Below are 26101 nucleotides of genomic sequence, written 5' to 3' on the forward strand. Positions count from 1 at the left end.
TGTTTATCTTGTCTACACAGCAACTACACTGCTTTATTGGACAATATCCTCACATAGTTCTTCAAGAGATGCCCTTGATGTAATCCCATCCCGCTCATACAACAGACACTGCATAATGGTATTACTGGATCTGCTTCAGACTACAGGGGCAGGTACACTCAACATATGGCTTATTCCAATACTAGTCCTCTAAAACAGCTGATGGCATCAAGTTTAATCAAACTTGAGTAAAAGCTGTCCCCTGATCTGTTGTAACTCAGCTGCCAATTTGTGCTTGTATATACAAGTGAATGGCTTGTGGGGTGCAGTAGGTAATTGGCTGGCAAAACCTTGAGATTCCACTAAAAACAAAGTATACTCTACAAGCCTGAAGTCTGCCATCTCATGACTGACCTATTCCAAGTAATGAGAACAAACTCATAACAACATATATGGTGAGACTAATCTGTATGTAGACACAGCCCCAAAGACAACTGTTATGGAGTCTCAAAAGAGCAGAAATTCTTCCTGAAGCCTCAGTTCAATGGTGAGCAGGTGTGAGACAGCTGCTAGTCAAAACCAGTATCCGTTCTTGGCTATTTGCATATCCTTTTACTTTTGGACTTATTCCATTATACTTACTAAAAATTTACTACTATAATTACACTCCTGCTGTAAACTTTGCACTTGACCATCGGTAGGTTGGTGTTAAAATACCAACGGAAGAGTCATCTGTAGTTTGAGTATCCCAAGCAAAGCAATACAGTACAGGGCCTCTGATACTGTGTTATGGGTAGAAGTTCACTTACTAATGAAATGGGGGAAAGACTGTGCAGTTTGTTAGCCAGCGTCTCCACCATGTTCTTTCTGCCTTGTAACAGAACATAGGTTCAGTTGCACAAGAGTGCCACGAAGCAGACAGAACATTGCACAGTATATCGGCCACTTCTAGAACAGACAACAGTTGTTGATCCCTTGCAGGGGGAAGGTAGGACATCCTTGTCCATAGCAGCAGCAACCATCCTCCCTCCCTGCAATCCCTTGGGATAGCCAGCCACTACTTTCTTTGCAACATGGGGGCAAAGCAAAGCTGAGAAGCAGTAGGTGTTAACTCCCATTGAAAAAGGAGTGCAAATTCTGCAGAAATAAAGTATTTGTGCTGGTGAAAATGTAAGAATAATATACTGCTGTTTGCAAAAGATTGGCATGAGTGGTTTCTCTGGGATTTGCCAGTCCCAGGAGCTTGGAATGACTGACTGGTCCATTTCATTTTAAAACAGACGATCCTTTGAAAAGCATCCCAAGGAATGGGAGGCAGATATGACCTTGCCTTAAATCTCCTGGGACTTGCAACGCCCAAGACTGCTAGTGGACGTCTCTGATCTAAAAATGTAAAGGTCTATTATTTTCTTTTTATTGAAGATCATAACCCTGCCATGTTTGTGTGACACCTGCCCAATTCAGTGGATGCTTTCTGAAAGAACGGGGGACCCTTTGGCTCAGAGAGCTCTTTGGCTCTACTCCTGACAATCTAATTATTAGACAAGCCAATACATAATCCAGCTGGGGCTCCTTTTCCTTTTCACCTCTTGTTTGCAAAGCTCATTAAATGTACGTTTTAAGTTATCTTCACTGACTGCTTCCTGACCTGCATCCTGGAACCACTGACTTCAGTCTTGAATTGCAAGCTTTATCTCATCACGCTGTCCCAAAATTGTAGCAGGATTCACACAAGTCCTTTAGGAAACAAAGAACTAAAAAGATGTGTAGAATCCATGCCAGAATCCACTAGAACCAAATAAGAAACAGTGTATTGATAGCTGGCAAATGATAATCACATTCTGATTGTTTAGAAGTCTAAAATCCCTTAACTACTATAATTCTATTGCAGTTGTGCCAAACAATTCAGCTAAATCAGTTGGCCTTGGATGATAAATCTCTGTGTTGTTTGCACTTGGATAGTGATCACCAGTTGGGGGACAAAATGAAGATTAGTAGTAGATTAGAGTGGACAGGTCTAGGAAGGATTCCAAACTGAAGGTATCTATAACCGAGCCTGAAAAAATGCCATTTGGATCAGGACCACAGAGAACGCATTTGGCTTATAGGGGAAGTGAACTCTTTCTTTGATTCCAGAAGATATGCTTGAGCAGGTTAAGGATGGGGCATTTCACAGAGGAAGTACAAGATGAAGATTTGATGGTTGAATAACAAAGGACTCGCATGCCAGGACACTGCGGAGGGGTGCTGCATTCCCTACTGAGGCTACCTCATTGTGGTAGGAAGTCAGCCTTGTATTAATCTATAGATTTATTACAAAAATTGGATAAGCCAAGTTTCAGCCTTAAGGCTCCCAAAGCTGCTTACATAACTAGAAAACAATAAAAAACAAACAGAAATGATTCATATGTTAATAAAAGCCAGCAGAACAGCAATATCAGCATAAAACAAAGCAAGGGCTCTAAAACACCTGAAGGATCTAAAGGGAATGGACAAATGTTAAAAAGTCTTTACCTGACACCAGAAAGATATCAAGTCTGGTGCGTTATTTGCACATGGCTTAATGCTTCGGGGTAAATGTTGAGAGCCGCCACTTTGAACTACACTCGTCTCAGCAGCTTCCATCTGTAACTGAAATGTTGAATAGGTTGCCAAGTCTCCCCGTAAAAATGGACAGCATTCTTTTCACATTAGTCTTGTCTACTGTTGCATTGCATAACCGGTGGCCTTTAAAAGAAATTCCTAGCTATAGAAGTCCCACTTTTTCCAAGCCCTGGTACCAAGTCCCACAGACAGGGTTCTCCTTTCTTTCTATTAATTAAAGCGGTAGGAGGGATATGGTTCATTGCTAAAGAGAACGATGTGCTGATGCTTCTTTGGTTGTAGTTTCTCACTAGTGAGATCAATGCACTCTAATCATGTTATAGAAATCAAATTATTATTATTATTATTATTATTATTATTAAATAATTAATGTTCAGTGATACTGCCAATTGAAAGGTTAGCCCTGGCTTTGAAAATAGGTTGCATGGCTGAATTCTGGTGCACTCCACCACAGACGAAGCCCTTTTTTGTTTATTTTTGCACTTGCTGTTTCCTGTCAAATCATCAGAGTGAATTATAAAACCCAGAACTCAGCCTAGTTCATTTTCTGTTCACTTCAGCCATTTGGGATAGGAAGCATAGGAAGCTGCCATATACTGAGTCAGACTATTATGTCCATCTAGCTCAGTAATGTCTTCACAGACTGGCAACAGCTTCTCCAAGGTTGCAGGCAGGAATCTCTCTCAGCCCTACCTTGGAGATGCCAGGGAGGGAACTTGGCATCTTCTGCTTTTCCCAGAGCAGCCTCATCCCCTATGGGGAATATATTGCAGTGCTCACACATGGATCTGTGCAGCAAAACTGAGGCAACCCTGAAAATGAACTCTGAAGAACAAGGGTGGGGGACAGCATGGCACATGTGCACAGGTGTAGCAAAAGGCATATACATAGGTACTTCCACACTTTCTTAATCTGCTGTGGGAAAACGTTGGTGAAAACTCCATTTCCCACAACAAGAATAGTTTGTAGTGCTGCACTGAATTTGGCACAGGACTGAAATATTATTTTCAAATTACCACTTTCTGTGGCAGAGCACTGTTTTATAGCTGCTTCCCTCATACCCACAAGGAAGTCTTATGTAGATTTAACAAAAGGAAAGATTGTGCCATTGAGTCAGTGTCGACTCCTGGTGACCACCGAGCCCTGTGTTTTTCTTGGTAGAATACAGTAGTGGATTCCCATTGCCTTCCTCCCGCGCAGTATGAGATGATGCCTTTGCCATTGTCACTGAAGTGAGCATCGACTTCCAGCAACTCCCTATATCACTGCTGCCTGATATACAGGTGAAACTCGGAAAATTAGAATATCGTGCAAAAGTCCATTAATTTCAGTAATGCAAATTAAAAGGTGAAACTGATATATGAGACAGACGCATTACATGCAAAGCGAGATAAGTCAAGCCTTAATTTGTTATAATTGTGATGATCATGGCGTACAGCTCATGAAAACCCCAAATCCACAATCTCTGAAAATTAGAATATTACATGGAACCAAGAAGACAAGGATTGAAGAATAGAACAATATCGGACCTCTGAAAAGTACATATGTATTCAGTACTTGGTTTGGGCCCCTTTTGCAACAATTACTGCCTCAATGCGGCGTGGCATGGATGCTATCAGCCTGTGGCACTGATGAGGTGTTATGGAAGACCAGGATGCTTCATTAGCGGCCTTCAGCTCTTCTGCATTGTTTGGTCTCATGTCTCTCATCCTTCTCTTGGCAATGCCCCATAGATTCTCTATGGGGTCAGGTCAGGCGAGTTTGCTGGCCAATCAAGCACAGTACACTGTATACTTTTCAGAGGTCCGATATTGTTCTATTCTTCAATCCTTGTCTTCTTGGTTCCATGTAATATTCTAATTTTCTGGGATTGTGGATTTGGGGTTTTCATGAGCTGTACGCCATGATCATCACAATTATAACAAATTAAGGCTTGACTTATCTCGCTTTGCATGTAATGCGTCTGTCTCATATATCAGTTTCACCTTTTAATTTGCATTACTGAAATTAATGGACTTTTGCACGATATTCTAATTTTCCAAGTTTCACCTGTAGGTAGCAGCTTGTAAACATATATTTGTAGACTACAAATATATATTTACATACTGTGCAGGAAATGGCAATGGTAAACCCCTCCTGTATTCTACCAAAGAAAACCACAGGGCTCTGTGGTCGCCAGGAGTCGACATGAACTCAACAGCACGCTTTACCTTTAGTCACAGTCTGGGAAGCACACCAGTGGAGATTTGAAATCACAGCCTCTTTCTCCCTAGGCAAGTTGCTTCCCCGCTGTGCCACCACAGCTGATTATGTAGATTTAACTAAAAGTTTATTCAGCAACTACTCCAATTTCTCCTCCTCCTTTCCCCTTTCCCTTTCTGACTCCTCCCCCCAGAGGTAAAGTAAAGTAAGCAAAGTGTGCTGTCAAGCTGATTTCGACTCCTGGCGCCCACAGAGCCCTGTGGTGTTCTTTGGTAGATCACAGGAGGGGCTTGCCATTGCCTTCTCCTGCACAGTATGAGATGATGTCTTTCAGCATCTTCCTATATCACTGCTGCCTGATATAGTATCAGTGAGGGATCTGAACTGGCAACCTCTGCTTGTTAGTCAAGCATTTCCCCACTGTGCCCCAGAGGTGCACCTAGGTAATTTTGGAGCCTGGATCTAAAGGTCTTTGGAGGGGCCCCCTCCGGCTGTTAATAGTTAAGCATATTCCCCCCACACACACACACACACAATGACACACACAGTAATTTTAAAAGATATATTTATGCAAATGTGCATTAAGAGAAACATTTCAACATGCAACTTAAATTTCAACACATATTCCCATCCCACATATTTATTTCCCCACCCACTCCCTCTGTCTCTAAAGCACCTGGTGCAGGTCACAATCACATTTGGCTGCCTGGCCCAGTGTGGGCCGGCAGCGTGGCCTGGTTACTACACCACCCAGGGCAGACTAAAGAGGATCTGGGGGCTCCCAAGGGGTGTGGAGGCCCTGGACTTTGGCCCTGAAATCCAGGTGTAAGACACCTCTTCTGCCTCCCCCCACACTCTCTACAGCAGGGCTGCTCAGTTTTGGCCGTCCTGCAGATGTTGGCCTATAACTCCCATAATACCTGGCTATTGGCTACTGTTGCTAGGGATTATGGGAGTTGTAGTCCAAAAACAGCTGAGGGGCCAAAGTTGAGCAGGCCTGCTCTACAGGAACCCCCCTGGGACAAATGTCCAAACAAACAAACTACAAAAGACTGTTGGATAGAATACAAAAAGCACATCACAAATATTAATGTTATACTGGCATTACAGAGATGTGTGATGACGCTGAAGTCAGATATATGTGAAGGTATGTTTTAAGTCAGTTTGACTCAGTAGAGTTGCTTATGCCTGCTTAAACATCTGTGGGTCATATTTTAAGTTTCCAATCTATTTCTCCTGATTATCTCCCATTTAAAACTACCAGCATTTGTTAGAACTGAAGTTTTTTAGTCCTAGGGGTAAATATATCATAGATATAAGAACATTTCTTTGCAAATGCAACCAACAGGATCATAAAATTACCATAGTTTGTGGGAGTGGGTGGGTTGCAGGGGACACCATACTCTCAAATTGTGGTTCAGGTTTTCCATTTCCAGTTTGTGTCCAATTTTCACTATATTTCCTTTTTCAAAATTAATTTGTTTGGAAAAATGTCCCATTTTTGATAATTATTTTCACTTAATTTGCATTTAATAAACTTCATTCAATAATTTTGAACATGGAAATATATTCCCAATTTCAGAAAATTCTACTTCAACTTTTTCCCCCTTCAGAGAGAGTCATTACAAAAGGAGAACAAGGGGGAAATATTGACACATTCAACTACATGTCTTCCCAGATTCCAAAGACTCATGCTATCTATATCTATATCTATATCTATTCCTATTCTTATAGAGACTGTTTATATTAACATCCCACAATGATACACAGGGCCTGGAAGCACCATGTTTGTACGTGTGCTTCCTATTTCCTCTATCCCTTCTGTGGCCTCCTTGTTTATATGTGAGCTCCTCATCTTGCACAGATTGAGAGCTGGAATCTGTTTTCACTCGGAATCATCCAACAGCAGGCTAATAGAGGGGGAAAATGAAATCCACCTCTTCCTGCCTCTAATGACCATCTTGATTAACAGAAACACAGAACTGTCATCCTGTGAAATTTTAACATAGAAGTAAGCTCCATGAAAATCAGTAGGATCTAACCAGATGTGATGGTGGCACACCTATGTTTTAAAGCATAGGCTATCACTGAACAGGTAGAAAACGGGGTACTTTCATGTGAAGATTGGGAGTGCTCTCCCGCAGAAGAACCGTGAGGTTCTTCTGGTTCAGTTCAGGGACTAGAAGTAAGCTCCACGAAGAAAGCAGCTGGGTGGGACACAGGTCCAGGTTGGCACCTGGCTGTTGTTTCTCCGCTAAGTCACCCAGCTTACACTTGATACTTGCTCAGCACTCCCTGACACATGGGTTGTGCCACCATCACATCTAGTTTAGACCCTTACTTTCACAGTGCTGCAAGACTGAAGAGGATTGTGGGTCCTCTAGCCAACCTTAGGCAGGAGCTTCTGAACTGCTAGATTAGCAGCTTCTGAAGGCTGAACTAGGGCTGAGAAAGGATGGTGAGCCACAAAGCTGAATTGTATACAGCTCATGGTCCACAGAAGGGCAAATGTTAAAGGTGACATCATGGGATCTCTGCTCAAAGGACTGGGATGGTAGTTTAATTTTTAAAGCCCCAAGCATTTAAGACTTTACATGCCAAGCCAACATAATTCTAGATCAGAAATGGCCTGATCCAGTCCAGCAAGGCCCATGGAGGAGAACTGCAACTGGGCTCCTAGCAGATACAGTATGTGGCTAGTAAGGATTCTACTCCATTTGTCTTTCAGGTGGCTGATGACTATACCTGGGGGAAAATGCATCTATGAATGATAATTTATTTCCGAGACAGGAGTGTTTGGCTGCAGAGAGGGGATGACCAGCTTGATGTTCTGCAGATGTTGCTGCTTCACCACCAACATAGCCTTGGTGGCTTGGCTTGTTCTGCTGATTGTGGAAAACTGTGTACCCTGGAAGCAAGGCCTTCCCCGCCTCCGCCTCTCCTATAAAGGTAGGGCTTGTCACATCAGTCTTTCTCTGGTTAGTTCCTAGGACTGAGACCCAGAGCCACAAGCCACCTAATTAACATTTGAGGGGAAACCAAGGTAGGTGGCAGGCCCTTTACCTGACCTAAAGTACAGTGTCCCTAAGCACCTTCCCTTTGACATATTTACTAATCCCAAGCCTCCCACCCTTGACCCCCTGCTGAAAGTTAAGCCTCTCAAATTACTTCAGGTATTTTACACTGCATTCATTCAGATCACATTCATAAAGGCTGAAAAGTAAAGCCTTTTTGTTCTGCTCCTTTGTTTAAGTTCCAATCTGAACTGACTGGCAGCTGAACTCTTCAGGCCCTTCCAGAAGATGCACCGCTGATGCTCGTTTGTAATGATCCAGATGTTTTCCAAGCAGCACTTCACTTGCAGGAATATTGGACTTTTCCAATGACAGTATTTTGTCATTGAGAATAAATATGATTCCTCTACCACCAGCACCACTACCCCAGATAGCATGTTGATTGTGACTGTGACTGTTGTGTGGAATGTGGTTACATGAGAGTAATGGCCATATATTAGATGGTGATCATGGGATCACTAGTGCAAAGAGATAAAAACCCTTGCCCACATCACCCCACACCCATGCTCTTAATATTGGCCCGCAGCTCAGTCGCAGAGCACGTGCTTTGCATCTAGAAGGTCCCACATTCAATCCCTGGTGGTATCTCCAGGAAGGACTGGAAAAGGTCTCTGGCTGAAACCCCGGAATGCTGCTGCCAATCAGTGCAGATAATAATGAGCAGGACCAGGATGGACCAGGAGTCTGACTCGGTATAAGGCAACTTCCTATGTTCTGAACTAAGGCTAGGTTTTACCCTGTTTAAAAATGTTTTTAGAGGTTCACTGCTCCTTTTTTTACTGTTACATGGAAGATGGATTAGCTAGGTTTGCCAACTAACCAAAAGGACCTTCAGTTTTGCTGAGGGGATGGTGGTGGTTTCCAAGTAATTTGTCACAAAGCCAAGGAGCATCCCACACCCCTTGGACTGAAAAGAAGAAGCTGTGTACACTAGGTGAATATAGACAGGTTTTGCACTGGGCTCCATCTGCCACAAGCTCCTAGGCGGTAGCCCCAGACAGGGGCGTAGCTAGGGAAGAGGGGGCCCGTGTTCATCCCTCTCTCTGGCAGCCCCCCAGAGTGAGGAAGATAGTGAAGAAAATAGGGAGGGCTGGAGCTGGAGGGCCCTCAGGAGCTGGGGGCCCGTGTTCTTTGAACCCTTTCGCTCAATTATAGCTACGCCCCTGGCCCCAGACCCATCTGGGCTCCATCCACAGAACAGCTCTTGGCTCTGCCTAGTCTGGACCCTGCTCAAGCACTAGAATGTCCATCTCAAGAGTTTGCAACAAGGAGGGGGAAGAGCTTTAGACCCCCGCTCCACCCAGTGGTGAGCAAGACAACAATCCCTAACCCCTGCAGCAGAAATGCTCTAGCATTTGATGAACCTTTTTCATGTAGCTTTGTCTCCTTCTTATACATACAGTTTGGGTAATTTCTCCAGGGGGTGGAGCTTAAAAACCCCTACAACCCCCTAGGGCTGCCCCCCTTTTTATCTTGACAGATAGAACTCCTGTCTCTTTAGCAGAAGTGCAAGAGGCAGTAATTCCAGATGTGCATTCTTCTTTGGCATAGACATGGTGTGTTAGGAGGAATTACACCCTTTGAGTTTCTGCCTGTGATGGCTGTTAAAGGCACAGACAGTCTATTGGTGGTGGTTGGGGGAGAACGAAGGTCATAACCATAGGGTTGCCAACTCTCTAGTACTGGTCTGAAGTATCCATGAATCAGCATAAATCTCTGGGAAAGATTGAAAAGCAATCTTGAAGATTGAATGGCTTGATATTGTGAAAAATTAGGGGTGGGGGAGAATAGGGAAGGACATCTCCAGGAATAGCTTCAGCCAGAGTTGAATACCCAACCTTAGCAGAATGAGTTTGGGTAGTGAAACAGAGAAATGGAAGATAATGAGGTGGACTTTATTTACAAAGGAAGTTCCAGCCCTTCATCAAAGGCTGGAGGTCCATGGATACAAATGAACTATGATGTTTCGCAGTAACACTAAGTGGAGCCTAGTAACTGGGCCCAAAAGCTGGGGACAGGCAATAGTTTTTCACCAGTGGTGTGCAAACCCCCACCGCCTCTTGCTCACCCTGAAATAAGTTAGACTTTTTGAGTATTCCTCAAAGGCTTGAAAAACCTCAAGAGTTCCCCCCTTCCCAAGAGTTCAACAGGAATACTTGCAGCTCCATTGATGGAACCATGAATCCCCCTCCTTCCCTGACAGTCCCCCAAGGGCTCCATCACTACCTGTTATCCCCACCCCCCTACCCTTCTCCTTCCCAAGCATAAAGAGCATTACCTTGGGGGAGCGGGGAGGGGGATAACAAGTGGAGGAGGTCTCTATTTAGCTGGCAATGCTACTTTCCCTTGTAGAAGTAAGCTTCCACTATCTGTTACTCCCTGTCTCAAGGAAAGGGTTGTTTTCCAGGGGAAAGGTGCCTAGGGGTGGGTGCAGGCTGGGTAGCAACAGAGGTGGGGTGCAAACTCCACATCAAGTCAAGCCCAGCTTGAAGGGGGCTGGACCCAGCTTGAAATGTGACCATACCTTTTGAGCATGTGGAAGTTCACATTTTGAGCCCCTCCCCCTTGGAGTCTCAGACCATTCCTAGTTTTAAAGAGAGCTGAAAGTGGCTTCATGTTCCACAGTATACTCCCCTTGACTGTCACCTACAGTAAAGCAGGATGATGATGATGATGATGACAAACAGCCCTGCAAAACTTGTTTACCAGAGGCAAAACTAGGATAGAGTGTGTACACACCAAGAAATGTGATTCCTCTTTCAAACCACACCCAATTTTTTGTGGGGGGGGGATTCATTTGTCATCACCCAAAGGCAAACTATGGTTTGTTTGTTTTTTGGTGGGGTTTTTTTTGCAGGGGGGGCGGGTACTAGAAAGCAAGTGTGAATCTGATACAAGGCAGAAAGAGAAGACAGTTGGATGAATGCTGCCTGTGTGGCCCCACATCTCCTCTTCAGACAGAGAGAACTTGCCAGCAGTGATAATGGCCCACCAAAAGGAAAAGCAGGCAGCGGAGCCTTTGAAGGACAGGGACAAAGCAGGCTCCTCTGCTTCAGGGTCTGTGCGAGGCCAGGCAGGCATGCTGCAAACTCTTAAGATTTGGTCTCCTCCACGAAAAGGAAGTTCCCATCCTGGGGAGGACCAAGGGCAAGGCAGACAATGGCAGGAGGTGTGACTCACAGATATCAAGCCAAGTTCAAGGGCACAAGGGATGACGGGTTTACATTAGGAGAGCCCCAGAGACACCCTCCGCCCTGGGAATATAATGGAAGTGGGAGAAACAGATGGGCCTGCCAAAAGGAAATGATAAAACCCAAGTCAAGGAGTGCAGAGGAAAGATGTGCTTGAGAGAATAAGGCCAAGAACAATAGCACACCCCAGCAACCAAGCAGTCGCTGCTTTCCATAGTCATCATCAACAGGGAGGGTCAAGGATGTGGGACTCATGTGCAGAAATGCACATAATACCCAGTCAGGAGAACAAAGAGGGATGCAGAGAAGGCAGCCGTTACAGGCTAGGAAGCACGAGCAGATCAGTAAAATGTTTCCCCTCGTTTTATTGTTTTGTTTAGGTGGTATGTTTACTTTGAAAAAGTTCTATATGATTCAACAGTTTGTTTTAGAATTGTAACTATCAGTTAGTCCAAATAAAGATACCATCTCACTTGCATTCTCTCTTTCAAACATGCACAAACCTAGACATATACAGTGCACACGTTTACCATCACCGTTCAGCTGGGGTGATGGCTGTGTTCCAGCAGCCAGACTCTCTCTTTCTATGGGACGGGAGGAAATGCCAGATGGTGGGTCTGTTGCATGCATCTCACAGTTTCTGTCTCATTGCTTTGCCTATCCCCTAACCTGGATACAGAGACAATGAAAGAGGCCAAAAAGAAAGCACTCTTAGAAATTAAGGAGCTGTCACACACCTTTTCCTCCTCTTACCCTGGTGCAGATTTGTGGATGTAAATGAGGAGCCAGTTGATTATCCCAGTTTCTCTCGTCTAAATGTAAAGTGTGCTGTCAAGTCGATTTTGACTCCTGGAGCCCACAGAGCCCTGTGGTTTTCTTTGGTAGAATACAGGAGGAGTTTACCATTGCCGCCTCCCGCACAGAATGAGATGATGCCTTTCAGCATCTTCCTATATCACTGCAGCCCGATATAGGTGTTTCCCATAGTCTGGGAAATATACCAGTAGGGATTCGAACCGGCAACCTTCTGCTTGTTAGTCAAGCATTTCCCCACTGCGCCACTTAAGGTCTAGTAGCAGGTTTTTTGTGCTGTTACCACCAACGATTGCACATGGAGGTTGTGAAATCCATGCTGCATCCCTTGATTCTTCCACTGTTTTGTTTAGTGCTCGCCTCTATTTGCTCCTATCTGACCTGGTGGAAGCATCACCATCACTCAGGCAGCTCTGGTTCCAGCTACTCCTCTCTGTGATCTTGTCCCACGCCCTGTCTTTTGGAAAGGCAGCAGTGGGAAATGAAATGGCAGGAAGTGTGGATTCTGCACATGTTGCTGCCGGTTCCCTGCTCCCTCCCTTTTCAGAAGTCAGGGAGCAGAACGAAATCAGAGAGGAGGAGTTAGAGTGGCAGCAGCTGCCATTGCCAAGTAAGGAGGGATTGTGGGGTGGAGCAATATTAGGGGTGTCATCCAAGAGACCCACACCGCCGCTGCCTTCTCCTGACATCCCCAGTCCACAAATAAAAATGACTGTTCTCATTTGCAGATGGAGAGGATGCAGAATGAAGGCAGCACTGACTGATGCTGATGCTGCTACCTTCTTCTGCCACTCCGCTTGCACCTTCGTGGTTGACCATGGGCCCTTTGATAGATTTAAGCCCTTGGACCACTGCCCAACCTGACTGGCCTCTGGAGCTGGCCCTGCAGCTGCACCATCCACCTTCCTACGTTCTTTCACTCTCCTGAGCTACCTCATGGTCTCATCTGAAGGCTCCCCCCCCCCCATCAGTCCTTTTTGGAATACCACATTCAGTTAAATAGGTGCAATTGTGCAAAATCAGCATTATTTTTAACAAAATTAAAGTCCCTGTTCAGTAAATCTGGGAGGAAGGAGCATACAGGTGGCCCTCATTATCCATGGGGGTTCCATTCTAGCCTACGACTGTGGATAAGGAAACCACGGATGAGATTTTGAGTCAATGGGATTGGGGGAGGGATTAGGTTCCTTGAGGTTGAAAAAGGGTGAAAGGCGGGGGCAGAAATAAGCAAAACAAATTACCATACCATGCTCTCCAGATCTCTAACTGTCCAACAATGCCCACACAAATCCCCACTTCCTCCAATTTTCTGCAAAAAAATCACAGGGATTTATTTATTTATTTTTTTAAAGAAAGAGCCATGAAATGGCTCCGTCCTGCAAAATGGTGGGTGAAAATGATGTTTGAAGTCATTTCCGGCCACCCAGGAACCGCAAACAGTGGTGGTGGTGGTGTTTGCCTATTTTTAGAACTATGGATAACAAGGTCAGGTCTCCATTGCCCAACTGTGGATACGCCAGGTGCTGAGACTGTGGATAGCGAGTGTTAGGGATCCAGCTCCAGCTGGCATTGACCTTTTGCACCAGTAACCCTAATGACCACCAGAGGCACTGGGAGTAGAGACAGCTAGTTAGAGTCTCCTCTTTTCCTGTTTATCTCTCTGCCTCTATGACCCCTCTATTGATAGGATGTACTTAGGAATTTCCTTGGAATCAGAGTGACTTCCTTCTTCTTCTTCTTCCCAGAATGCTTCTAGCTCTCGCTTTCTTGAGCACCGTGCTTCTATAGGTCTTTTTCTGACCAACGTGTAGCCAGAAGTTAGATATAGGTCTTTTCCTATCATCATGTACTTCTGAATAAAGCAGATTAGTTTAACCTTACATGACTCTCCATGCTTATCATTTACAAGCTGTTGCCCCTGAGACCCTGTTAACTTCTGCTGTAATGGGAGTGAGTTAGCTCCTGAAATACTCTGCGATATAAGTAATTACCCTCAACAGTGAGGACCATCTGTATATAAGGGAGAAATTTATTAATACAAGGACAAAAGTGCAATGACTTTAAATGCATGAAGGCTGCTGGCTTGGACACATAACTGGCCTCTGCTTTATTGGGCAAAGCAGGACTGAATAAGTAAATCTGAGCAAATCTCATTACTACTGCAGTGGAGATACACACCATGCTGAGAATTCATCCAGGAAGTATATAGAATCTTTGCAGCAAATCTATTATCTACCAGTCAGATCAGGCTCACCTTTCCCCCTACAAGGCCTAAGGGGAGGAGAGAAGGTACAGCAACCTGCTATGTGAGCTTCCATAATATTTGACTTTGAGCATCCTAAGGACCAGCTTAGCCCTAGGGGGTATTGCTGCTGTAATTCAGTTGACTGCACAGGATATGAGGGAAGGAGGACATGGACAGAAGTCTTTGACCCCTGAACTTCCCAAATGTCATTCTCAGTGTGCTTGGCCTAAACCTGACCCTTGAGAAAAAAGAGAGTAGGGGAGCAGCTTTTGTACCCGCAGAGACAGAGACAAGCTCTTAGCACATATGTGACACTCGCTTAACATTCTGTCTTTGTTTAGACTACATATTGTATTAGGGCTGTTAATGTCACTCCCCCTTTTAGGCAATAAGCTAACAGAGACAAGAGGAGGAGAGAAGAAAAACAGACTCCAGTTTAGTTTGGTGACTGTGACTGGAAACCTTTACAGAATTTCACAGTGCTTTTGATAAATGTTGGGTTTTGCTGAATTAGCTAGGTCCAAAATGTAACATTTGGCAAACCAGGCAGAAGGATTTTATCTGCTCTTGCTCTGCTTAGAGATGAACCTATAAAACTACTGATGCGACAGTCTGCCTCAGCAAACACTGCCTGACGATAATGTCACAGAAAAGGAAGTTTACCAAGGATTAAACTGCTCCTTACAGCATTCCTGCTGCTGGCAAGTTAAGAGTCCAACTAGATGTGGCATTAAATGCATCATCAGATTTCCATTTTTTAAAAACGAAAGGTAGCAGCTGTGAAATCTTCCATGCATATGCTGAGTTTATATCAGAGAAGCATCAGCTTGCTTATCTATCTATCTATCTATCTGTCTATCTACACTGAGGGAAATAAGTATTTGATCCCCTGCTGATTTTGTCCGTTTGCCCTCTGACACAGAAATGACCAGGCTATAATTGGAATGGTAGGTTTATTGTAGCTGTGAGAGACAGAATAACAACAAACAAACCCTCAAAAGCCCAGTGCCCAAAAGTCAGCGATGGATTTGCATTGTAGTGAGGGAAATAAGTATTCGATCCCCTATCAACCAGCAAGATTTCAGGCTCCCAGGTGTCTTTTCACTATATGCAGGTAACCAGCTGAGATGAGGAACACCCTCTGTAAGGGAGTGCTCCTAATCCCAGCTTGTTACCGTACCTGTATAAAAGACACCTGTCCATAGAAGCAAGCAATCACTCAGCTTCCAAACTCACCACCATGCCCAAGACCAAAGAGCTGTTGAAGGATGTCAGGGACAAGGTTGTAGACCTGCACAAGGCTGGACTGGGCTACAAGACTATCGCCAAGCAGCTTGGTGAGAAGGTGACTACAGTTGGCACGATAACTCGCAAATGGAAGAAACACAAAATAACTGTCAATCTCCCTCGGTCTGGGGCTCCATGCAAGATCTCACCTCGTGGAGTTGCAATGATCATGAGAATGGTGACAAAGCAGCCCAGAACTACACGGGGGGAACTTGTCAATGATCTCAGGGCAGCTGGAACCATAGTCACCAAGAAAACAATTGGTAACACACTACGCCGTGAAGGACTGAAATCTTGCAGTGCCCGCAAGGTCCCCCTGCTCAAGGCAGCACATGTACAGGCCCATCTGCAGTTTGCCAATGCACATCTGAATGATCCAGAGAAGAACTGGGCGGAAGTGTTGTGGTCAGATGAGACCAAAATCAAGCTCTTTGGCATCAACTCAACTCGCCGTGTGTGGAGGAGGAGGAATGCTGCCTATGAGCCCAAGAACACCATCCCCACCGTCAAACATGGAGGTGGACACATTATGCTTTGGGGGTGTTTTTCTGCTAAGGGGACAGGACACCTTCACCGCATCGAAGGGACAATGGATGGGACCATGTACCGTCAGATCTTGGGTGAGCACCTCCTTCCCTCAGCCAGGGCATTGAGAATGGGTCGTGGATGGGTATTCCAGCATGACAATGACCCAAAACACACAGCCAAGGCAACAAAGGAGTGGCTCAAGAAGCACATGAAGGTCCTGGAGTGGCCCAGCCAGTCTCCAGACCTTAATCCCATAGAAAATCTGGGGAGGGAGCTGAAGGTTCGGGTTGCCAAACATCAACCTCGAAACCTTTCTGACTTGGAGAGGATCTGCAAAGAGGAGTGGGACAACATCCCTCCTGGGTTGTGTGCAAACCTGGTGGCCAACTACAAGAAATGTCTGACCTCTGTGATTGCCAACAAGGGTTTTGCCACCAAGTACTAAGACATCTTTTGTGAAGGGATCGAATACTTATTTCCCACACTACAATGCAAATCCATCGCTGACTTTTGGGCACTGGGCTTTTGAGGGTTTGTTTGTTGTTATTCTGTCTCTCACAGCTACAATAAACCTACCATTCCAATTATAGCCTGGTCATTTCTGTGTCAGAGGGCAAACGGACAAAATCAGCAGGGGATCAAATGCTTATTTCCCTCACTGTATCTATCTGTCTATCTATCTATCTATCTATCTATCTATCTATCTATCTATCTATCTATCTATCATTTATTTATTCAAGGCAGCTAATAACTGCATTAAAAAACACATGAAATTCAATCAAACAATCAAAACATTAAAATAGTAGAGAAGGTCAGCCAAAACCAGCCACAATGGCTGTGTTAGGCATTAAGTCAAAGGCATTCCTGAACCGAAAGGTTTTTCATCAACATTCTAAACAAACTCAGCCTATTGGTGAATATGTCTGGGCAGAGAGTTCCGTAGAAAGTGGATCACCACCAAAGAGACCCTGCTTCTCAGCCACAGCCTAGCCTACAAAGACAGTGGTGTCTAGAAAAGAGCCTTACCCAAAGATGTCAGAGACTAAGGGATCTTTGGGAGAAGGTGCTCCTTCAGATATTCTAGACTCAAAAGCCCTAATCAGACATTATGCTATATCTGCATTTAGATGTCTGTACACATGTACATGTTTTTGTATGAATGATTGTAGGCTTTCATTTTAAACGTGAACCTGAGTACAAGCTTCTCAAATGCATGATAAAGACAGGAAGTGCACTGCTGTACCTGTGTTCAACATTTGTTTGTTTGTTTGTTTGTTTGTGTATTATTAAAACTTTTATACCGCCCTTCCAAAAGGCTCAGGGCGGTTTACATTAAAACATAACGTGAATAACTGTACCAGTATACAGATCTGTACCTGAGTATACTATACTCCAATTGTATGAGTGATGAACATAGCATGTGAATAGGGCTAAAGAGTTTAGGGGCTTAAACATCAAACACAATAAACTGGGCCTATAAACCGGCAAGAGGCTTTAGCAGTGGACAACATCGGCCAGGGAAATGGTATGCCAGGAACTAGAGGCAACAAGAGGTTACCACTGGCCAAGGTGCATATCAAGATGGTCAGATCTCCCATCAGTGCTGTTTGGAGTGGTGAGATGTGTGTGCATGTGTATGTGCGTGCGTGCATGCGTGCGTTGGTCAGAGGAGGAGATTGTTTTCTGGGGACCCAGAAAAGGGGATAAGGCAGCAATCATCTGCCTGAGACGAAGCCTGAAAAAGGGCCAGGTATAATTCCTGTCCTACTCCAATCCAGGGACAAAGTCTTTCTCTACTGCCATGCTCTACCTTACAGATCTGCTGAGATCAACCAGCTCCCACCAGTTATTGGACTCGGAGGATGACCTGGCATTCCAGTCACTTCTGGTGGATGAGAACAGGGCATGGGTGATGGCAGGTGCTAAGGACCACATCTTCTTGCTGCACCTCGACAGCCCCAACAAGGTGCCTCAGAAGGTCAGTGCCAAAGGAGGTTGTCGCTTTAGCAACATGTTACACAAGGGTTTGTCCATTTTTAGTTTGGAAAAGAGGCAACTACGGGGAGACATGATAGAGGTATATAAAATTATGCATGGAGTAGAGAGAGTGGACAGAGAGAACTTTTTCTCCCACTCTCACAATACTAGAACCATGAAACTAATTGCCAGGAAATTTAGGACCAACGAAAGGAAGTACTCTTTCACACAGTGCATAATTAATATCTGGGATTCTCTGCCACGGGATGTGGTGTTGGCCACTAGCTTGGATGTCCTTAAGAAGGTCTTAGACAAATCCATGTAAGACAGGTCCATCAATGGCTATTAGTCTGATGGCTTATAGGTCAGCCTCGGAGGCAAGATGCCTCTGGATACCAGTTGCAGGGGAGCAACAGCAAGAGAGAAGGCATGCCCTCATCTCTTGCCTGTGGGCTTCTCAGGGACATCTGGTGGGCCATTGTGGAAAACAGGATGCTGGACATGATGCAGGGCTGTTCTTATGCTCTTACTTAGATGATGGGGCTTATTTCAGTACCAAGAGACAGTCAGTGCTATGATAATCTCCTATGTAAATCACTGGAATGGGAGGTTCCTTCTGCTTCTGTGATTGCGTTGAAGTCTTACCAGATACTGAAGGACTTTGACTGTAGTCTCTGCTGTCTGCTCTGTCCCTGTTTTCACTGTCAGAAAATGGTTCAGCCCAAACTGTATGGAAAAACTGAGGCATTGAGGAGAGGAGTTGGGAATTACATCAGATTATATTGCATCATTCTTCTGAGGACTCTAATTCCCCAACCATGAGTACAACAACCATGAGTACTGCAGTAATGGAGAATGGAGATGGAATAAGGAACCACCTTGGTCAAAAGAAGGAAGGCAAGAAAGTAATAGGGTTGCCAACCTTTTTCTTGTCAGGGCTTCTGTGCCTTTCCAGAGGCTTAGCAAAGAGCAGTTCAGCATATGGAGCATGTTTCTGCCATTGAGATAGTGGTGAGAAAGTTTATCTTTATGAATTGCTGCTTTCTAAGCTGCTAGAGCACTCTCCTGCAAGTCCTGCTATGCTGCCTCATCGTGGCAGAAGGTGTTCCTGGGAGGGATGAGTGAAGTACACCGGGAGGTATACTCCCAATAGGGTCACCCAAAGCGTGAAGGTCATCCCAGCTGCCCAGCTAAAACAAGCAGGCACCTATATTGGGCAGCAGCGATATAGGAAGGTGCTGGAGGCAGATGATCACTTCACTGACAACAACAAAGGCATCATTTCATACTGCACAGGAGAAGACAATGGTAAACCACATGGATAGACAAAATGGAATGATTGTCGATCTGGTGCCGGATGATGGGCCCCTCAGGTCGGATGGTACTCAACATGCTACTGAGGAAGAGCAGGACCAATGGTGTTTATGATGAAAGCCTTTTGGACATCTAGCAGCTGGTGTTGCCCTGCGGGAAAGAAAATCCAAAGCTGCAAAGACAGAATTACAATGGAAACGTGGAACGTAAGAAACATGGATATGGGAAAGCTCGGCACAGTGAAAGATGAAATGAATCGACTACAGATTGACATCTTGGGCATCAGTGAATTAAAATGGACTGGAATGCGACACTTTCAGTCAGAAAACCGTACCGTTTACTACTCAGGACACAAAAACCAAAGAAGGAACGGTGTTGCTTTCATAGTCAGGAAGGATATAGCAATGACAGTACTTGGGTACAATGTGGTCAGTGACCAACTAATATCAATTAGATTCCATGGACAACATGACAGTTCTTCAAGTCTATACCCCAACAACTGATGCAGAAGAAGAGGAAGTTGATGAGTTCTATGCTCAAGTTCAGTCTGAAATTGACAGAACATGCAAGCAAGATGTGATGCTGGTGGTTGGAGACTGGAATGCCAAAGTTGGAAAAGATAAGGAGGAAAACACAGCCAGCCTATATGGCCTAGGAATCACAAATGAAGCAGGAGAACAACTTATGTTTCTGCCAAGTCAATGATCTCTTCATTGCTAACACATTCTTCAAACAACCAAAGCAGCACCTATACACATGGACATTGCCAGATGGAGTACATAGAAATCAAATTGGTTACATTATTTGTGCAAGGAGGTGGAAGAGCTCAGTTATAATAGCAAAGACATGGCTGGGGGGTGATTGTGGAATACATCACAAACTGCTCATGTGCAAGTTCCAAGTCAAGCTAAAGTGGAAAAACAAAGCTATCCAACTCCTGCGATATGATCTTGAGAATGTACCCACCATTTCCAAGGAGAACATCAGGAACTACTTTGAAGTTCTGACCCTCATTGATAGGACACCAGAGGAACTGTGGAATGAAATCAAATAAGTTGTTAGGGATGAATGTGAAAAGAGACTGTCAAAGACCAAGAAACAGAAGAAAGCAAAATGGATGTCAGAACAGACGGTGGAAATTGGCCAGAAGAGGAGAGAAGACAAAGTCAAGAAAGATAAAGACCTCAGGAAGGAACTTAATAGGGAATTTCAGAAAGCTGTTAGAAGAGACAAGGAACAGTACTGCAATGACATCTGTAAAGACCTTGAGGATGGAAATAGACAGGGAAAAACAAGGCAAGTTTTCCAAAAGATCTCTGAACTCAGAGGGAGGTTTCAACCTCGAATTGGTATGTTAAGGGATGCCAAAAAACAGATAGTAACTGATTCAGAGAAGATCAAACAGAGATGGAAGGAGTATATTGAAAATCTGTACAGCAGAGATGTCAACATCCAAGATACTATAGAAGATATTACCTACTTGCAAGAACCTCTAGTATGGAAAGATGAAGGTAGATCAGCACTCCGGTCATTACCAAGTCAGAAGGCTACAGGTACTGATGGAATACCAATAGAAATATGGCAGGCAACAAAAAATGAAACAGTCAAGGCTCTAACCAAACTATGCCAGCAAATTTGGAAAACGACACAGTGGCCAACAGATTGGAAGAGGTCAGTCTAAATACCCATACCAAAGAAAGGAAACTCAACAGATTATGCAAACCATCACGCAATATCCTTAATTTCACATGCTAGCAAAATAATGCTCAGGAAGGATCATCCAATGCAGATCAGAGCCCTACGTGGGAAGGGAAATGGCAGATGTTCAAGCTGGTTTCAGAAAAGGCCAAGGAACAAGAGACATCAGAGCTGATGCGTACTGGATAATTGAGAAAGCCAAAGAATACCCCAAAGAAGTCAATGTGTGCTTTATTGACTACAGAAAAGCCTTTAATTGTGTAGACCATGTCAAGTTGTGGAATATCCTTATGAAAATAGGTGTCCCAGAACACCTCATTGTTCTCATGAGAAACCGATACACAGGACAGGAAGCCACAATCCAGACGGAATATGGTGAAACAGACTGGTTCCAGATTGGCAAAGCAGTAAGACAAGGCTGTATACTTTCTCCTTCTTTATTCAATGCATATGCTGAACATATACTGAGAGAAGCTGGAAGAAAATGAGCGTGGTTTTAAAGTTGGAGGAAGGAACATCAATAACCTGCTCTACACTGATGACACCACCCTGGTAGCTGAGAATGCAGATGATCTACAAGCTCTAGTAATGAAAGTCAAGGAGCACAGTGAAAAAATGGGACTACAACTAAATGTAATGAAGACTAAACTAATGACAACAGGTACAGCAACCAGCCTCAGAATTGACAATGAAGACATTGAAGTGGTGGATAGCTTCTGCCTTTTAGGATCGACTGTCAACAGTAAAGGATCCAGCAGTCAAGAAATATGCCGCAGAGTAGACTAACACTTGGTAGGGTAACAATGAAGGCCTTGGAAAGGATATTTAGATGCCATGATGTGTCTACACTTACAAAGATTAGAATCGTCAGGACAATGGTTTTTCCTGTGACATTCTACGGATGTGAAAGCTGGACTTTGAAGACGCAAGATAGAAAAAAGCATTGACACTTTTGAATTTTGGTGCTGGAGAAGACTTTTGTGGACGCCATTGACAGCCAGGATCATAGAACAAATGGATCACAGAACAAATCAATCCAGAATTTTCACTCGAGGCATAAATGACCAGGCTCATACTATTATACTTCAGACATGTTATGCGAAGGTCCATCTCCCTTGCAAAGTCCATAATGCTGAGGAAAGTTGAAGGAAAGAGAAGAAGAGGATGACCAGTAGCAAGGTGGATGGATTCAATTACAACAGCAATGAATGCACAACTGAGAGTCCTTAAAGGCCAAGCTGAAGACAGATCATCCTGGATAGAATCTATCTATGTGGTCACTAAGAGTAGACACCAACTTGATGGCACTTAATCAGTCGAGCTGCTAGAGTGGCACAGGAGCCCTTCCAGAAAAGGGGGCAATCCTTTACAAGGGGGACGAAGAGCTTTCAGTCCAACCCTTGCAAGGTTTTGCAAGGGCTCTGTGTGAGGAAGGAAGGTTCTCAATAGCCCCCATCTTCCTGTGCAGGCAGGGCTCTTGAAAAGGCTTTGCAGTGTTGGACTGGGAGTTCCAAGGTTCAACCTTTGCAGGCAAAGTGAGCCCCTTTCTCCCTACCTAGTGCCAGACCTGCTTCTGGTCCTCTTCCTGGTCACATTCTACTCTTTGCCTGTTTGAAAAGGTAGGTTGGACTAACAGGAGGTGTTTTTCATCACTTTCTGCCTCTCCAGCTTCTGCACCTTCTGTCTTTTGAACAGTAAGGAAGTAGAAAGAGGAAAAGCGGCAAAATGCTTTGGGGGCAGTGGTGGGTCCAGGTGGGATAAGGCAGCTGGAGGCAGCAGTGAGTGCAGAGGTCGCTAGTCTGCTGCCTCTGCCAATCTGCCAGTCTAAGCAACTGCCTCACCTCACCTCATTAGCAAGATGTCCTGGGCCTACAGGAAAATCATTTAAAGCATTTGTGTAAATTGTTTATCATTTGTCTTAGGATACATTATGATTGCTAATTATACAAACTCACATGTAAATGCTCATTTGCATAAAATGTGTCAGCTTATCATCATTTATTGTCTAGCATTGATCTAACAAAATGCTGGGAAGTACTGAAAACCCCAGACAGAGGATTTCAAAACCAGGTTTGTGATACCCCTAAGCAAAGTAGACAAGTTAAGTTGTTCTGGTAGAACCACCCCATCAAACAAAAAGGAAAAGGAAAAGAAACCAGCCTCTTGTGTTCTACAGAAGGTGCTGTGTGCCTGATTCCTATTGCACTGCCTGGCCAATGCAAGGGGTAGCCAGAAAAGGTGAAAGCATGGGAGGAAGGGAGGAAACAGACATAGTTTCAACACTGAGCATACTGAAGAAGCTGTTTAGACACATGTACTGGAGTGTTGGGGGGCGGGACCAGTTCTTTTGGCTTGGGGCAGGAGCCAGATTTACACAGTACTGATCAGCTGGCATTTCTGTCAGTCACAAAGCTACCTTCCTTCTTTTCAGAGCAGGCTGTGCATAAGGCTGATTGGGCGCCACTTGTGTCAATCACAGATTCACAATCCTACTTCCTTCCCTGTCTGAATAGAGTTTTTTGTTTGTTTTTGTTTGTTTTGTTGTTAAACTGCTGAACAGACACTTGTTTGTATTCGTGTGCTGGACTTTTTTTGCGGGTTGCAGGGGGGGACCTAGAGTGGACAATACACCTGAAGCAAGGGGTGGGGTGAACAGGAAGAGGCAAGAAGATTCAATTCATAAGTGGTCTGGGGGTGGGGGACAAGGGCACCCACAGGACTCTTTCCAGTGGGGGGCAAAGCCAGCATTCCAATATCCCTCCCCCTCCTTGAGAGTATGCCCCATTGAACTCAATGGGAACTGGCTCACTCCAGGGGGGGCAACTGCCACCTCGTCCCCCCCCCCATTCTGGACATCCATGAAGCAGGGGGAGAAAAGCTGGCAGCCAAAAAGCTGCACCTACTCCTGCTCACAACTACATCTGTCTTCTCCCTAGGAGTACCAAAGCCTTGGCTGTGTTTTCTCTTCCAGATTTTCTGGCCAGCTGCTAGAGAGCAGATGGAACACTGCAGACAGGCTGGGAAGAATCCCGAGGTAAAGAGGGTTTAAATGGGGGTACCTTCTGAAAGCTCAGTCATCTGTCCTAAAAAGCAGTGATCAAAGGATGTGTACGGACATTTATTTCTAGGAACCATCAGGAGCAATTTCTCTGTCAGAGAAGCAGGCCCAGGCTTCTGCCGTGGAACCAGGGCCAGGCCAGCACCAGAGGCATGATAGCTAATTATTTAAGAGGGGTGGGTGGAAGAAGGAGCAGTTTCTGGCTCAGTCTGGATCAAGGCTGCTATTTAACTTTTTAAAAAGAAATAGTCTTGAATGGTGATACACTGCTGAGAGGGAAAGGCAGACTTGCACTCTTTTAAAATGATCTTTCCAAAGAGCTTCATGTATTCATTTATGGATAGGTACTCATCCTTCAATGTATTTCTAAAAACCCGTTAAAAACATGTTTCTCAAGTATGAAATGAGGAAAGGGGGGAAAGTGTTGTTCATGACATGATGAGTTTAGAAAACCAAAGAAACTCCATTTTGCCTAGAAAACCTTATTTTAACTTAAAGTAACCTAACCCAAACTCAGGGACATCACTGCGTCTCGTGATTAACGTCATTATCTCTCTCCAGCTAAACTGTATCTATGAAACTTGCTAAGACAGCTAAGCTTCCCAGGCCAGAAAACAGGATCTAACCAAATAAGGAGTAATCACCAGATGAACAATGAATCATTCACATGCTTACTAGATACTTAGACCACCATTTTATTGCCACGTATACTGTGTCTAGGGTGTCAGCACCATTCAGATTGTTTGTATAAATGTAAGGTGCACCTGTTACCAAACTGTAATCAGTTTGAGAGCATGAGCCTATTGATTACCTATTGCTATCTGCAGAGCAATAAAACCTCAATTAATAATTCCCAATCCTTGTGTATGACTGATTGGTTAAGCAGACCCAGGAACGAGCCCCATCCACATCAACGAAAGGCACTAGCCAAGCCAATGTGATCATGCCAAAGCTCTCATTGCAACTGAGCAATGAGGCTAGTTTGGGCCTTTGTAGGAGCAGTTTGAAGCAGCTTGTGCAGGGCTCAGGGTGAAAGCCGTTTGCAGGGGGCCCCATAATGGATCAATATTGTTCTGGTCGTGCCAGAACTGGAAGAGTTTCTGTTGCTGTGCTGCCGCACAGGAGCCCTGGAGTGGAGAAATGGTAGGCAACCACCCCACTTCAGAGATTGTCCAGGCTTGAAGTGCTACAAAATTCTATGAAACCCAGGAGTGGCTGGAAACCAAAGGAGGAAAGAAAAGGTGTACCACAGGCAATGACAGAGCTGAGTCCACTATTTATTGTATTTATATGTATATCCTGCTCTTCCTCCAAGGAGCCCTAAGCGGTATACATGGCTATGTTTATCCTCACAACAACCTTGCAAGGTAGGTTAGGCTGAGAGAGAAGTGACTAGCCCAGAATCTCCCAGTGAATTTCATAACTGAGTGGGGATTTGAACTTGGGTCTCCCCAGTCCAACTCTAGGCAGAGGAAGGGTAGCACATGCATTTCTATTGCAAGAGGAAGGCAGACGGTTCATGGTCCCCACTTTTCAGTCTGTCAGCGTTTACATGGTTTAACTGTGTGGGGCTAAATTAAAGCGTGGCTGTGCTGAGGGCCATGTATAACATGCCTTGAAGCTATATGAGGAGGGCAGCATATGCATCTTTTAAACAAACAAGCAAAGTGCAAACCAAGAACGAGGCCCATCCTCTGCTTCTGAGCAGCTCAGAGGATATGGAGCATGGCAGACAGCTATTGCTAGGCTTAATGGGATAAAGGAAGAAAGTTCTTCCAGAAATAGCTGCCAAGGACCCCTTCCATTTCATGAAGGACGTGGAGTGGCATCCAGTGGTGCCATGTGAGTGGAAGCTCCTCTTTTTCATGGCCAGAGGGTAGTGCTCGCACAGGGACACCTTACATGAGTGCAACATTGCTTCCATGAATGGAAGGAGCTTCTGCTGACGAAGCACCACTCCACTTCAGGTCTGGATGCTGTCCTTTGATAAAGACCTTTGTTGAGCAGGGGTATGAGGTGCAAAATAATGTATTTATTATTTCTCTGTGTAATTTCCCTGGGCCATTTTTGGAAGGGCGGTATAGAAATCAAATTCTTCTTCATCTTCATCATCATCATCATCATCATCATC

At 44.6% G+C, this 26101-nt stretch overlaps 1 protein-coding gene across 12 annotated transcripts in view; it reads left to right on the forward strand.

Annotated features, from left to right (window-relative positions):
* Window positions 1-26101, forward strand: part of LOC128341821 (semaphorin-3D-like) — a 76441-nt gene that overhangs the window by 24453 nt on the left and 25887 nt on the right. For 6 of the 12 annotated variants that reach the window (XM_053288387.1, XM_053288384.1, XM_053288388.1 and 3 more), the window contains 3 exons: window positions 7514-7734; window positions 17741-17901; window positions 23884-23946. In XM_053288387.1, the coding sequence (XP_053144362.1) occupies window positions 7599-7734; window positions 17741-17901; window positions 23884-23946 (360 nt within the window). In that variant the 5' untranslated portion in view covers window positions 7514-7598. Of the gene's footprint in view, window positions 1-20; window positions 153-1259; window positions 1371-2115; window positions 2258-7513; window positions 7735-17740; window positions 17902-23883; window positions 23947-26101 lie in introns of those variants that run through there. The other 6 variants (XM_053288382.1, XM_053288383.1, XM_053288385.1 and 3 more) reach the window with 6 other exon arrangements.

The sequence above is a fragment of the Hemicordylus capensis genome, chromosome 2 (assembly GCF_027244095.1).
Source record: "Hemicordylus capensis ecotype Gifberg chromosome 2, rHemCap1.1.pri, whole genome shotgun sequence".
Taxonomy (NCBI): Eukaryota; Metazoa; Chordata; class Lepidosauria; order Squamata; family Cordylidae; genus Hemicordylus; species Hemicordylus capensis.